General features: G+C 44.6%; 3 protein-coding genes across 17 annotated transcripts in view; 2 read left to right on the top strand and 1 right to left on the bottom strand.

Moving 5' to 3' along the window:
- LOC103317425 overlaps positions 1-15,273 on the bottom strand; it is a 219,560-nt gene that overhangs the window by 122,155 nt on the left and 82,132 nt on the right. For all 15 annotated transcript variants that reach the window (XM_031926130.2, XM_031926136.1, XM_031926128.2 and 12 more), the window contains one exon: positions 999-1,030. The gene's annotated coding sequence lies outside the window, so the exon portion shown is untranslated. The remainder of the gene's footprint in view (positions 1-998; positions 1,031-15,273) is intronic.
- On the top strand, positions 11,061-12,602 carry LOC103317447 (ankyrin-1-like). The gene has a single exon (XM_008215555.1). The coding sequence runs from the start codon at positions 11,061-11,063 to the stop codon at positions 12,600-12,602; it is 1,542 nt and encodes a 513-aa protein (XP_008213777.1).
- Positions 13,632-15,216, top strand: LOC103317424 (death-associated protein kinase 1-like). Its single transcript, XM_016983963.3, has 2 exons — positions 13,632-13,952; positions 14,247-15,216. The coding sequence occupies exons 1-2, from the start codon at positions 13,926-13,928 to the stop codon at positions 14,823-14,825; spliced, it is 606 nt and encodes a 201-aa protein (XP_016839452.1). The 5' UTR covers positions 13,632-13,925; the 3' UTR covers positions 14,826-15,216.

Raw genomic sequence — 15,273 nt, 5'->3', positions numbered from 1 at the left:
GTTTTGAAATGAATAAATTATACTCTATCGTATTAGAAAATGATTAAAGTAAGCTTCATCAACTTGCAAAAAACGATGCGGTGGGACGCGATAAAAATGAAGCCTCCACTTGCTCACGCTCAAACGATCAAGAAGCAGCGCATATTATAAAGTTATACCTTGGATGTTGGATCTGATCGGGGCCACTTGCGGAATTGATTTAATTACTCCTGCCCAGTGATGCCGCAATTCAATTAGTAGCGATCATGACGTGAATGCAAGCGGTGAGTATGCACCTAGAGAGTCTATACCTTCGTGCGCTATATATCCGCGATGAGAGCTATAGCGCTTAGGTAAAATCGATGTGCACGCCCTCACGTTAATCAGGCGTAATTAGGTAAAAAATCCGGCGATGTTACCTGCGTTAGCATCGCGTTCTCTCGAGGGTATATCAATTACGCGCAATTGAGCTTGCGTAATTGAAATTTGAAGCCGTCTTGCGCGATCTACGAACTCGACTAGACGAGCCGAGCACCATAGCGAACGAATTTTCAAAATGAAATTTTCAGTTGCAAACACGGCAATTTTTCAAAAGCTCGTCGAGACAAAAAGATTAATAACTGTCATCCGCTCGCGTGTAGCGAACGACAAAAAACTCGAAGGATCGCGTACACGGACAGCGATTCAATTTAAAGGACCTCGTCAGCTCCGAGGCGAAAAAGTGTCGATGGCATATGTGGCTCGCGCGAGGCAATATAACTTGGCTCCGCAGTGTAGCCCCTTCGTGGCGACGACGTGCGCGGCGTCGACGGGGAGAATGAAATTATCCGCGACCGATCTGTGTCGCTGAAGAGGACACGAAGCGACGACACGTCGGGCGAAAGCTTTATCGTTTATTGTTTTTCTGCGTCTTTTTACGCTAGGTTGTACAAGGGCTTATTAGAGGAGTTTTCACGGGGTTCTTGTGACGCAAACTGGTACGTGCAGTGAAACTTTACGAAAAAACATGTTGCACTTACCTCGTTCACTCGTTGACATCACGGTCACGAGTCTAAAACAAAAAAATCATAAAACACACGTAAGTTTTTCAATCTCAAACACAGGCGTAAATAATAATAATAATAATAATCATCTCATTATATCGAGCACACAACTGAAAATAATAGACTCCGTGCGTTAACCGCATTTTCGATAAACTCCTCGGCAAGTCACTCATCCTCACTGTGTGTGGTATACGCGGGTATTAATACAAAAGCTACTCGTAATCGCAATTATCCGTGAATTCAACTTGCGCACGCATACTCTCTCTCTCTCTCTCTCTCTCTCTCTCTCTCTCTCTCTCTCTCTCTCTCTCCCGGTTCTCAAGCATCCACGAGGGATAAGGCTTACTACGCGCGTATACTGGATTTACGGCGAATCGTAAAAACGCCGAGAGAGAAAGAGCCAATAGCCTTAAGTGATTATACACGGACTATCCCCTGTGTGCGAGCAGCTCCGTCTTTGCTCGTGAAGCCGAGCTCGATCATCCGCATAATTAAAAGCCGCGCACATACCATGAAACGCTCGCGCGCCAGTCCGACGCGGCTAATAGGCAAAACAGAGGGATAAAGAGCGCGTGTGCGGTGCACTCTACAGATGTATACGCGTAAGTGTATACACGAGCTCTTGAGAGCATGGGAAAGAGGATTTAATCGATTGCTTTGCGAGAGGCACGATTTTGTGAGTTGATGAGTGTTTGCACAGCGATTTGCTTTCGATTTTGTGCGGCATACTATAGTGATGAATCCATCGGTTTCAAGAATTTTAAGGCGATTACACTGGTACTTGCGAACGTCGGTGGACGCGAGTACATAAAGAGAAAGAAGCGCCGAGCGGTCTGCAGGATCTTTTTCCCTTTCTCCACGCGGCTTGGGCTGGTGAACGCCCTTATCGCCTTGCCTGCGCTCTCGAGCGCGGTGCATACGAGGATTCCGAGGAAGCTCGCGAGATGCCGTTCTGAGTCCGCGTGACTTACGCGGACGATTTTCATAATGGGCTATACGAAATACGCTTCTGTTTGATAAGTTAAATGTTGCGCGATTTCTATATAAAATCGGCGATTGTTTTCAACAGCCGCAGCCTCGTCTCTTTCATCACAGCTCCAAAGCGTGATTTTTTTTCTATAACTCCGATACAAGGCTTCGCACGAAGAACACAGCAGGCTTCCCCGCCTCGATAAATTTCGATTCTCGTCCGGTACAATGAACTATTTTTCTTTCCCACATGCCGGAATCCCGCAGAAGAAATAGATAGCCGCTGAGGGAAAGGCTATAGATAAACAAAAAGCTCTCGGGAACACAAATACACACGCACAGAGTCAAAGCGATACGGTCTGGCTTTGTAAAACGTAATGGCACGCTATGCCAATAAACTCGGAATTTGTTATTGCGCATAACCGTGGATGCGCGAGATGTGTGTAAATAAAATATACGAGCTTCATTTATTTAAAGCGAGAATTATTTCAAGTGAGCAATGTCTCCGACCCGAGCGCGCGTCTGAATAATTCAGCATGTGTCTCTCGAATTTGACAAGTATCTCTCGCCTATTGTTATGTTTAGAAAGTTATATAAAATAAGGCTGAAAAATAATCAATACACACATCAGCCGAGTTTCCCAGCGCTCAAAACAAAAAAAAAAGCCTTTGCTTCATTAACTCGCGCAGAGCAGCACCAAATACATCCAAACCAATCGGCCGAGCCGATCAATCACTCAATTTCGTTCGCTTGCACGGCTTTCGCCGCTGGGAAGAACTCGAGCCGAGAGATCGTGATTCAGAAGCCGCCGCCGCCCAGCGATTTACATTCGCACGTGAGAAAACGCAGCGCGGAGAGGTTCGCTCCTTTTGTTTGCTCGGAGAGTGTATGTATGTGTACGGGGAGATCGGAGGGGATCAGTGCGATAATCGGCTGATTTGCGAATGGGCTTTCGGAGAGTAGGCGGTGAGAACTCGGCGATGTTTGATGTCGGACTGCTGTTCGGAGGTGATGCTGACATTGGTCTTCGTTGTTGTGTTGCGCTGTTTACTGATTAGAAAACAGTGTTTTACATAAAAAAAGAATGTATCGAGGACAGAATAAATATTGACGTAAAGATAACAAAATTCACATTTTCACGCGACAATGATTCTATTCAAATGTCGCCAACACAAAAGACCACGCTCGCACTACAGAAAACTGTCCGTACTCTATGATTTTAAATTCTTGACACTGTATAATCCACGGAAAATTCTATATACACACTTTCGCGAAAACGTCGATAAAACAGTCGCAAAAACAAGACTCGAAAACGCGATAAGCCGTCAGTTTGCATCAGCAGCCGAGCAAAATTCCAGAGCAACGCTTCCATTCGAAAAACTGTCACCCTCTCGAAACTTCCCCTCCATTATCTCCGAATAATGCTATTCAAACACACTAGACACTCGCTCCTCGTATTTCTCCGCGGGCATCATTTATAACGACTCGCTTCCGCAGCAGTCGGTTCATCCGCGATATGGCGCGAAACAAAAAGTGTATCTAGCGCAGCTGGAAGAAAGAGCCGAGCGAACGCGGACGAAAAATAATGGAAAAGCGCAGCGGCAGACTTGTGTATATCTTTCTTCTCTCTCGCGCGCGCGAAAAATAAAGCCGTCGTCGTCGTCGGCGCGCAAAGTTCGCAAACGAGTTTTCGCGCGTGCACGTCTGGTGCTCGCGCTCGTGAAAAATGGCGGAATTAAAAGGAGCCGCGTTTTTTCTCCGCAGACGCTCGCGACCACCTGTGGGTTCGCGACGCTCGTTTCGCATTTACTGTCATCTTGCCGAGCTGAGAGTCTGACGGAGGTGTGGTATAATCGTACACGGGTGCGTTGAACTCGTTTTGGGTTTAGTGATATTGACAAATTTTAATTCTACTTTGATCAATGTTTAGAGAATATAAAAATCTTAACGAAAACCTATTTGTTGGATCATTAACAAGACTATCAAGCGATGATCCATCCTTCGACAATCCGCTACAGGGTATCCGTCCGAATGACCATCGACATTATTCAGTAGATCCAAGTCGACGAGCTACTTACTCTCGATCAGCGATTCGCATGCAAATCGATCAACAGCCATACCATTAATCAACTGCCGATCCCGAAACTCCGCTAATTGGCAGCTCCCATTTCACCCCCTACACAATCTACGCTATACACAATCATCGTCTGTATACGCTATACACGTATCATTTAAATCTGCAAATCAAAGGTGAAGACACGGCCCTGCGGTGTAATGTAGATACCTCCGTGAGTCACAACTCGTCGCTCTGTCCCCGTGTGTAGCGGCGATTATAAGCCCAAGCGTGCCCACGCCCTCAACTAAGGGATTATGTCCTCGTTCGAGGCTATACGTATACACACGCGTGTCGTGTACTTTGAGGGTATAGACGCGGCTGATGCGGCGCACGCGCCGGATTGGAAAATGCGATTTCGAAGCGCTAACAAACGTGTGCGTTTTATTTCTAGTAATGACTTGCGAGTAAAAAAAGAGAGAAGCACTGCGAGTCGTTATATACGAGTCATAAAATCGACGGCGCTGTCAACTGTCCTTCACCCTTGGGGAATCCCCGAACGTCATAAGGCCCACATTGCCCCGATGACTGCCATTAAGGGGCGTAGAAGGTGCGCGGGCTGCCAGCTCCCCTCGTAAAGTGTTATAAAACTCGGAGCAGGTAATACGTCTACGGTTTATGGCTTTTGGAGACGCGTGAGAGACGCGTGCGACGGATTTCAGATTTAAGTATGGGACTTTATTGAGTATCATTGAAATGAGCCTTCGTTTCCAATCACCGCCAGCACTTGGCACCTCTCGACCTTCGAACTCGGTGCAGTACAGCAGCAGCCAGCTGTAAAGCTCGCGTGCTTGCGCCTCTTCCTCTTGAATCGCATCACGATAATCGCATCAGACGACCACGGCTCTCTCACGACTCATCGAGCGATGCAATTAGTGCTCATCCCACCGAGGGAACCAGGACAACAGCTCCTGTGTAGGTGTACATCCGCACACACACACAAGCGATTATGAGCAAGAGCCAAGGCTATCCGGGCGCTGTTTACGCGTCTTATAGCTATATATATATATATATGTATGATCCGCGTCGAAATGGCCGGTACAACTATACGTGTCGGTATGTCGTGCCCTCTGACCTTCTTGCACAACGGCCCGTGCGAGAAATTCTCTCGTCGATTAACTACACTTTGCAATTTGCGCAAATACATTTTCAAATGTACAAAGTTTTGAGAGTACGATGGAGTAAAGTCGGAAGAAAGGTGAAATTCACTCTCGCGCTCCGCTTTCCGCGTCGCGAGCATCTGTCGCAGCGACGAAATGCAAATTAGTCGACGGAACTAACGAGGCAAGGGGACTATACAATACTTTTCCTTCCCGCTTTCTATACACATACACGCGCGGTGTCTGTTACGCGCAGGAGAAGTGAGCAGGAGCACAGAGCAGCGAAATCCTGATTTTGTCTTTTAATCTTCTTCCTCGAAAAGAGAGATATTTTGACGACTTTGCCAGGAGTTTACGAAGAAACTTGGCGCGAGCTTTAAACTTGGAGCTTCTATTTCGCGGCGCAGATAATATTATACACGCGTATTATATTTAGTTTGGATATTGACGGATCAATTTTAAGATGAGACTCGAGAGAACGAAGGCGACGAGGTCGACTACTCTCTATAAATATAACTATACAGATTCGCAGAGTGCGGCGTGCATTATTCGAGATTATTAAGATCGAGAGATAACTGGAAAAGAAAAAAGCGAACGAAGCAAAGCAGAGGGAAACTCGCGGAAATAAAGACAGCGTTGGAGACGACCAGTAAAATTCCTGCCTTTTACGGCTCACCGTAAACATATACCTATATATACAGTCGTCGGGCGCGACGGTATCCTGTGTGTATACACGACGGCGCGATTTTACGACGGCGTGTAAACGGATCGCTAGATTCCATCGGGGAATAATTTCCGTTTCGAGAGGGTAGGTACAGGTATACATAGAGGACCAGGGCGCGCACGCTACTACTGGCTTTCTATTTCTCAGGAGAGACGTCCCAGACCGCGGACGTGATTCGATAAAAACTCCAGTGTCTGCTCTTCGTTTTTTTCTTTTCCACTATGCGGAGGAATCTCGTTATTGTGTGTGTATACATCAGCGAATTTCTTTGAGGAATGTCGCTGCACTTTTATCATCAACGTGTGTACGTAATAAAAGCGCATCCTGAAATTTAATCTCTTGTCTTCTTTGGCATCTCGTCGATGAGACGACAGCCCGCGGCGGGGGAACGACTCTGACCTGATGACATTCATCGTCGGTTTTGTATAGATGTATAGAAAATGTAGGCCAGTTCGCAGGATCGATGACGGAGACGCGTATGTGTGCAGTATCAGGCGAGGGATACGTGGTATTCAATATATAAGACGCGCTTATCTGCCTCAACGGTGATCTAGAAGGAGGAGGAAAATGTGGATTGAGCCGTGAGCGAGAGATTATTCATCCGTCTCTAGCTCGATCCATTGGCTCTCATATCCAATTAAGGCGAGAGAGTTCGGATCGTGCGAGAGGTGAGGTCGAGTCTAATCAAGCGAGCAAACTTGCCGCGCCCGATTCGACTTGTGTGTGTGTGTGTGTGTGTATGATACACACGTACTCTCGTAAGCGTGTGTACACGTGTGTGCTAAACAGATTTTTTCTTTTGCTTGTTTGTTTTAGTATCTGGATGTTATTATTGTATTTTTTAGAAGATGTCAAAATGTTATGATGTTTTTTCAATATGCTACTCATAATATTTCAAATCTATATTATACATACAAATTTTTGTATATGACAAATTAGGCGTCTTTTTAAAAAAACCGTCTCTGACCACGCAAATTTCCCAAACGACGACCGATTTCTCGTCAGCGGCAACAAAATGTTGCGAGTAGGCGTAGGTGTACGCGCATATAATATATCCCCGGAAGAAAGCCACTGTGTCTCTCGCAGTGAGAGAGAGAGAGAGAGAGAGAGAGAGAGAGAGAGAGAGAGAGAGAGAGAGAGAGAGAGAGAGAGAGAAACTAATGGTCCACGGCCGTGTATTGCGTAATGAGACACAGGGCGTCCATGACACAGGCTCACAATGCACCAATATACGTCGCAGTATGTGTACACTATATGTACGTTATACACACATAGTAGTAATCCCGAGTGAAAGCGTGAGAGAACGCGTTCTTCGACGGCGCCTATGTCCTACCTATATACGTACACTGGCGCCCCTTTTGGCAAAGCTGCGATCGGCGAATCGATATGCGTGTGCTCGTATGAGCTGTTTTTGTATATGGTTTCGTTACGTGGGTAAGGCTATAAAAGTTATTTTGAAACCTCGCGGATTTTTATTCATTTACAATAAGTGTTAATATAAATCAAACACACACAGAGAAAAATGGTTGGTAACAGTAACAAACCGCTTGGCAAAATACGCACCAATAACTTGATAAATGTTACCAAAAAAGCAGGTAACTTACCAATTATTTTATTATACTTACCTAGTACTGGGTAAGGTTAACAAAAAAAAATAGTTGGTGCATATTTTGCCAAGCGATTTGTTACTGTATTATAAATATCTCCCAGCGTCTTCGTGTCTCCATACGCGGAAACGGCAACGTTTACAGCACACGCCATATACCGCATAAGGACAGAACCGAAAGCGTCGCGCAGCTGGGATACATGTGCCTTCGTTATATTACTCCTCCGAAAGCGTCGGCAGTAGGCATATACCTGCGCATCAGCTTCGAAAGCAATAAAAGCACAGAGCGTATTACACGAGAAAAAAATCGAATTAACTCTCATCGCGCGTCAACTTTCCATTTCAGCCTCTATACGCTCGCTCCTTCCCACATTAATGTATAGTCACAAGCATCAGCCGACGAGGCCTAGCAAATCCCATAAAGCTCGTAATGACATCGGCCGAGAGGCTCGTTCACGCATCGCAAATCAACGTCCAATCAGCGAGAATGTAACGCGCTTTCGTCGGATCGATACACAACACTGTGCTATACGCGACGATCGCGTCGAAACTCGTGTATTAGTGCAACGAGGCTTTATTCGAGAAGGTTTGTCGAGGTGTGGGTATATAGGATGAAAATTTGAAAAAATCGCGATCTAATTTTCACGGTGATAAAATTCGATTTTGCCGGCCGAATGAATCACTGCACAATAAAAGCCAGTTATACGATGCGTCGTAGGCGTTTGTCGTGGAATCTTTTGTTGCGCGGGTGTGATCTGATCGCGTACAGTAGTGAAAGTCGATCGTCTAAACCGGGTCACGAGCACCAGGGAAAGGAGATCGACGTATAGGTCGTCGCGTTAAACTACGCCCGCGAGCTTTTTGTTCCGACGAATTGGTTTTGCAATCGCTTTTCAAATTACATGAAAGAATCTTGTGCAGTACCTGCCGTACTTTTGCAGATACACCATATATAAATATTCCTTATATAGTCGGTTGGGGCATTAAAGATTGTTTATTGCTTTACGAGTAGATAATCGAGGGTGGCGGTACTTGCTACACGGGGTAGGGTATTCGCGGGGCTTTCCCAACGCTATCTTCCGCCTTAGAACCCTGGGGAAACCCCAAAGGTGTAGGCCAGGCCAAATCTGACCTGACTGTCGTCGAGGGGTGGAGAAGGTGTGCCATTGAGCTCCTTGTTTACGACAGGCGCGTGCTGTCGATGCGGTCGACAGTAAACGCACACGAGACTGAACCGAGCGGCGCCAGGCGCGCTTGGTCGGTAAAGCAAGTTACTGTCGACTGCATCGAAAAATAAGAAAATAGCGATTTTTGCAAAACCAGTCGTTTCTCATTCTCAAACTGAGTGCATTTGGTGTAAAAATTAATGAAATAGCTTTGAGAAACTTTTTTCCCCAGTTTCAACCGCGATTTTGGATTATCCAACAATAAATTTTATATTTTAACTGTTTATAACTGTTGCTGGACGCATTTTCCAGCAATCAACCCTCGCGATTCGGATTCAGGAGGCGAAAATGCGTAAGAAAAGTTTTAAAAAAATCACTCACCGTTCACTGTAAGAGCATGTAAAGTGACCTTTATACTGCCGTTTTTTTCACATTCATTTACGATCTGCCGATTAAATTCCTCTGCTTTTTGTCAACTAATACAACACCGGGAAAAAACTGCTGCACACCTGTTGATGACATTCGAATATCGAGTCCGCATCGCCAGCTTGATAGCCTTGTAATCAAGATCCACACTTTCCCACCACGTGTCGACACTCTATTTATCTCTTTCAAAAAAACAAATTTTTATTTCGCATTCTGTGTACACAAAGCTTTCATTTCTAACGCAAGCACAGAAATTCGGCGAAAAATGTCGTCCTCATTTCGAAAATTTGAAAATCCGTCATAGCCGCGTATGAACGGGCATACATCACGAATAACTTGCCGGGGCCATTATCGGTACAGCGCGCACGCGAATTTCCGCGCGTGCACTCGATTCGATCGATTTGCATTATTCAAGAGTGGACATCGGCGCCGCGACGCGCCCTGCTCGAAAACACCGGTCGAAAGGGCAATTATTTTCGCTGCCGCCGCCGGTAAAAGCAATTCAGCTAATTTGCAAGATTGGAGTGCCAATGGATCGAGGCTTTTTTGTATATAGATGAAAAGCTTTGTGACGTGCAAAAAAAGCGTTAACGTTTACATTGGACGCGTGGGCGAGAGATTTTCTCTTTGTTGTTCCTTTTTGACGACGATAAGCGAATTAGAGACTTTTCGGCATTCAGTGGATGCTTTTTTTTTCGGCTATCAGTGAATAAATATTTGCTGCAATCTAGCATACAAATTGGCTTTTTTTCAAAAGCTGTAACATTTGAAAATCCGAAAAGCCTCTACTGAACAAAACGCCTCGCAAATCCCCGTCCCACGAACAAAAAGCCTCGGCTCGTTTTTTATCCTCCTGCGGGCGCAGAAAAAGCGCGAAAACAAAGAGCCGTCGCGAGCTCTGAGGCGACGCGCGTCTAGCAACACACGTAGAAACAAAGAGCTGATAAGAGCAGGTAGAAGCGAGCGCGTATACATGGCTGGCAAAAAGAGACGCGCGAGAGAAAGAAGCTCGAGACAGAGAAAGAGTGCGGAGAATGCACAGCGGCGCCTCTAATCGCGATCTCCGGCCTCTATAGCAACAAGTGGTTCGCGCGCGCGCTTCCAAGTGCAGAGAGCTGCATTCCTCTTTCTTGCGCCTTCTGTGCGCGCGCGTGTTTTCAGCGCTTGCGTGATTTTTTTCATTTGCTTTTGTAGAATCGATTGTTTTAGGAAGCGATGATAGTTGTGATTCGAAATAGTTGTAAGTGCTGCGAGGTAAAAACATGAACCTCGAGTACTCGCGCGTGCGTGTACTTTTTTATCGCTTACACTTTCGCGCGTCTTTGGCGTCGTACCAGCGAAGGGCTTCCTAATAAGCTTTCGACCAGCTTGGAGTAATGTATGCGCGTTTGGTCAGTCATAAAGCCGCTTACTTATAGGTTCAGCAGTTCACCCTCGTCGTCGCGCTTTAATCCTTGCGCGGTAAATTTAGCTTTGGATATAATTTAAATACACTTGTTTAAAGTGTCTAAGTTTAATAAGCAATGTTGATCGCAACATTTAGTTTGCGCATGGCTATTTTCACGATTGATATGATATAGGAGGGGCCTCATAGTGGCAGGGCCGCAGGCGTGGGTGTCAGAGTGGGAGTAGGTCCAAGAGGGGAGGTGATCCCGGAGCAGCAAGGAACCTGATTGGGCTACCGCGGCATGGAGGGCGTAGTTTGGTTGGTCAGGTTGGGTCAGCTCTAGCAGCGACAGGGTAGGTATCGTCGGGGGTGCAAAGCAGTGGACGATCAGTCAAGTTCAGACACTCGTAGCTACAAGTCACTTAGCTAGAAGCTCAATCTAGAGTGTCTTCATCCTAACGTCGTGTTTGAATGTTCGTTCGTCCGGCGTGCTTTACAAGTTCGTTTTATTTTTCAAAAGTAAATATCAGTTTTAAGTCAGTCTGCAATGGAGCAAGGAGATGCCATCGATTACTTTCTAAACAATCCGCGAGAAATCGGTTACGTAGACTGTGAAGGAGATACCCACCTGCATCTCGCTGCCAGAGCCGGTGATAGCGAAGTCGTCGAATTCTTGATAAATAATGGCGTTGACGTCAACGCTGTGAATTCGTTCGGAGACACGCCTATTCTCATGGTGACTCCGGGCGATGATCGGATGAGAAAAGTCGTCGATCTTCTCATACGCGAAGGTGCAAACGTCGCTCACAAAAACCGCCGCGGAATTAACGCACTCATATTGTTTAGAAAGAAATTCATGCCGAGAAGCAAGAAGTGGTTCGGCAGAGAGGTATGCAGGGGTCTGAGGTACCTCGATATCAGTGACATCGAGATGGCAACTTTACTCCGAGAGGCCAAATGGCCCATACGCTGCGCATTGTGGACGAGAAAACCTTCAGTTACCGACTTGATGATTAGAATGGGCGAAGATGTCAACGCAACGGACCCGGAAGGACTGTCAGCACTACTCGAAGCCGCTGCAATTCGCGACTGCGCACAAGTCGCTCTTCTGATCAAGAGAGGTGCAAACATTCATCAAAAAACAGTTCGATGGGGCAATGCCTTATCCATTGCGGTGATGTCCGGCATCAAAGGTACCAGTAGCCTCAAGATAATGTCTATGCTGATGGACAGAGGTCTGAATCCCAACGAGATCATTCAACACACCGAGTACGACGCCGAAAGTCCATTCCAGCTGGCACTTCTCTACGGCAACCAGAGAACCGTCGAGTTTCTCATAGAAAGCGGAGGTAACCTTAGATATGTTGATTCCAAGGGAAGAACTGCGCTGCATTTGGTTGCATGTAATCAAGATGCTGAAGTGATGAACATCCTGCAAAGGAGTAACACAGTGACCAACTGGGACGTGAGGAGCTTCGACGGGCTGAACGCGTTCCACTTCGCGGCGTGGAGCGGCAACACCAAGGTAGCCAAGATCCTGCAGAGCAACGGTACAAGAATCGACGGCAAAACCAATCTGGGCGTCACACCACTGATGTACGCGTTGATGAGTTATACCAGCCACAACTTCTGGCCGTCTGATCGTCGGCCTGCGATAAAAAAGAATCTCATCTTGATGATTCAGTTTTTGCTGTATAACGGTGCCAGAGTAGACGAAGAGACCACGCAGGGCCAAACGCCGCTGTCGTTCGCCTACAGAAAGATGACAGTGGCGCGTATTCTTCTGCGAAGACTCGCTCTTTTCGAGATAATGCAAATAGGGGTCAGTGAGAAAGATATGTACATCATATACTCCAGGGACGAGTTGCGCGACTACTTCGACAGCTGCACGGCGGAACTAAGGAAGATGAAAGCCTGCAAAGTTCACGAAGGTGTGAGCATGCTGAGGATACTGAAAGGTACGAGCAGTGACTTTGCTCAGTGGGCAGCGGACGAGGAGATGAAAAAAGCCTTTAATGAAAAGATCACCGACTTCTCGATCTACAGAAGAATGGTCGAAGCGAAATTTTGTAAATCAGTTCAGGCGTAGTTTATTAAAAATAATTTAAACGTATTGTTTGACATTGATGATTGTTGTTACTTTTAATGGTTAATTATTGTAATGAGATAAAAACTTATATTGATTTACTTCTACTTTAGAGAATATATTCAATAAAAAATTTAATTGTAGAGATAAAAACCAAATATAATAATTTTTTCTCTAACGAAAAACCCCAAAATCCCGCTCTTCCTTTAGTGAGAAGTTCCTCTCTTTTTTTAACAATTTGAAATATTCATTCAAAATAAGACTCAATTTTTCACTTTTGAAATAGTTTTAATTTCATTTGTAAATTGATAAATTATATTTAAAGTGATTAAATCTGGTTAAATTCATTTTTTTTACTACAGAATAATGTCAAAATATCTTTTTTGTATCTCTTAGGAACGTGGACATTGTGGGCAAGCTCAGCTCAGAGGGCGTCTTGGTGCCCAGTCCCAAACCCGTGTTAAATGTATATCTATATATACGCTTACGCATGCGCGATCCGTGTGAGTATCCTGCCCTGCCTAACTCACACATGCAAAAGCATGTCCGTGAGCATTTATGTAGATGTACATTTAACACGGGTTTAGGGCTGGGAACCAAGACGTCCTCTGGGCTGAGCTTCCACGTCAACATTCATATAATAGCTTGTTCTAAGATGGCGCCACGGTATGTGTCATTTAAATTGGTATAATTAAAAATATATTGATAATTTTTATCGTAATCGGGGGTAGAGACATGAGATGAATAGGAAGCGATCGTTTTGGCATATCTACGAGCAATAGATAATATCTAAATTATAGCTCGGTACCTGTCAAAAAAGCCGTTATTTGAAAAACTGGGTGGGGCAAGGCGATCGTTTCAAAATAGAGCTGACAGCAGCTCTATGATGTGCGCTTATATACTATTGAAACTTGGATACTCGTAATAATTACACAATACAAATTCTCTTATTAGCTTCTCCCTCTTTCAACCACAGACAGAGACAAAATAATTGAACATTTTTGATAGACTCCTACCTAAAGTGTCAATTTTCGTCAAGACTCTATGTTAGTCCTGTCCGGGCTTTTGGAGTGCGAACATCGAAATCTGTGTTCAGCAGTTTAATTTAAACAATATAGTAGCGTTGACAATTTTCTAGTTCTTGTTTTTCTACGTATAGCGTCAGTAATTTAATTGTAATAAGCAAATTTTGAAGATCTTTATCCAAAAACAATAAATACGCAAAATAATCATTAGATTTCTAGAAGAATACTGTTCATTCTAGTTGTAACTCTATGAACCGTTTTTCTGCTTGCTACTTATCACGCTCTTAATCTCTTTGTCATTATGTCCACCATCGATAATATACAGAGGGCAAGTATTTATCGTGAAAATATTATCGTTAACAACATGAATTTTTCATCGTTTATTCGCAAGCATTACCAGTAGTGTGAATTTCAATACTAAAAAATGATTTACGCGTGAGAAAGTTATTAAAATATAATAGCGATACCGTTACAATAACAATTTACAATAGTCTATTAGCTACACAGAACATTAATTTTGTAAGTTTATATCGAAGAGCAATACCGTTATAACCGTTACAAATAGCCATACCGTTGGCGATCTGTACAAAACATAAACTTGGCTTTTGACTTTACTTTTCAGTATAATTACATCAAACTCTGTATACATGAGAAAAATTCCGAGGAGGCTTTAGCAATATTGAAGAAACATCCTTCACAGTCGAGGTTCTACGACGCCGATGGTTCCATTCATCTCCACGGAGCAGTGTCCGAAGGTCTGATCGACGTCGCTATATACTTGATGAAGCAAGGCTGCGACGTCAACTTCGCGGATAGCCAGGGCAACACAGCTCTGACGATAGCAATACAAAATCTACCCTTTGAATGTGAGACCCAGTGCATCTATTACCTGTTGTACTACGGAGCTAACTTGGCTCACAAGAATAAGGCGGGCTTAAACGCACTAGGGATCTTCGCACAGAAAAATTACTTCAACAAAAAGAATATTCGCCATGCTTTACTACTTGTGATCAAGTCCTGCAAACTCAGCGACGTAGAGATCGCGGCGCTTTTACATGACGCTAACTGGCCTATCTCTGCTGTCCTCGATATTCAGAAGCCAAACGTTATATCGATGATGGAAGAGATGGATGCCGATGCTCGAAGACCAATGTTACCGTCCCAAACAATGAGTCCCTTCGATGCACTACGCAGTCAATAGCGACAACCTCAGCGTCATTGAGTTCCTGATCGAAAGAGGAACAAAGCTTCGAGCTAAGGACCGCAACGGCCGCCAACCCAACAGGACAAAAATCGAGTCGACTGCCTGTACTTCGAGAAGAAGAAGACTGACCGAGTATCTAATTCGGATACGTGTATTATTCATTATCTTTGTAATTACTTAAGTAGTAGTCAAATTTGACCAATGATATCTGTCTTATTTGTTTGAATGTAAATACCTCGACTGAACTCGAAAAGTTAATAATTTCGAGCACCCTGAATGTACATATTTTAACCCCAATAACCCAGTCAAATATGAAGCGTATTTTTAATGAAAGCTGTGTACAGCAAACTTTGTTCAATAAAAGTTACAATACCAACAATAAACAAAATACCCGTGTATACAAGCACATCCGAGCGATTCGCCCGTAGCGGCAATAAACATTCGG

This window comes from Nasonia vitripennis, chromosome 3, assembly GCF_009193385.2.
Source record: "Nasonia vitripennis strain AsymCx chromosome 3, Nvit_psr_1.1, whole genome shotgun sequence".
Taxonomy (NCBI): domain Eukaryota; kingdom Metazoa; phylum Arthropoda; class Insecta; order Hymenoptera; family Pteromalidae; genus Nasonia; species Nasonia vitripennis.
Note: the sequence above shows the minus strand (reverse complement) of the source record. Positions and strands in the feature narration are given on the sequence as shown.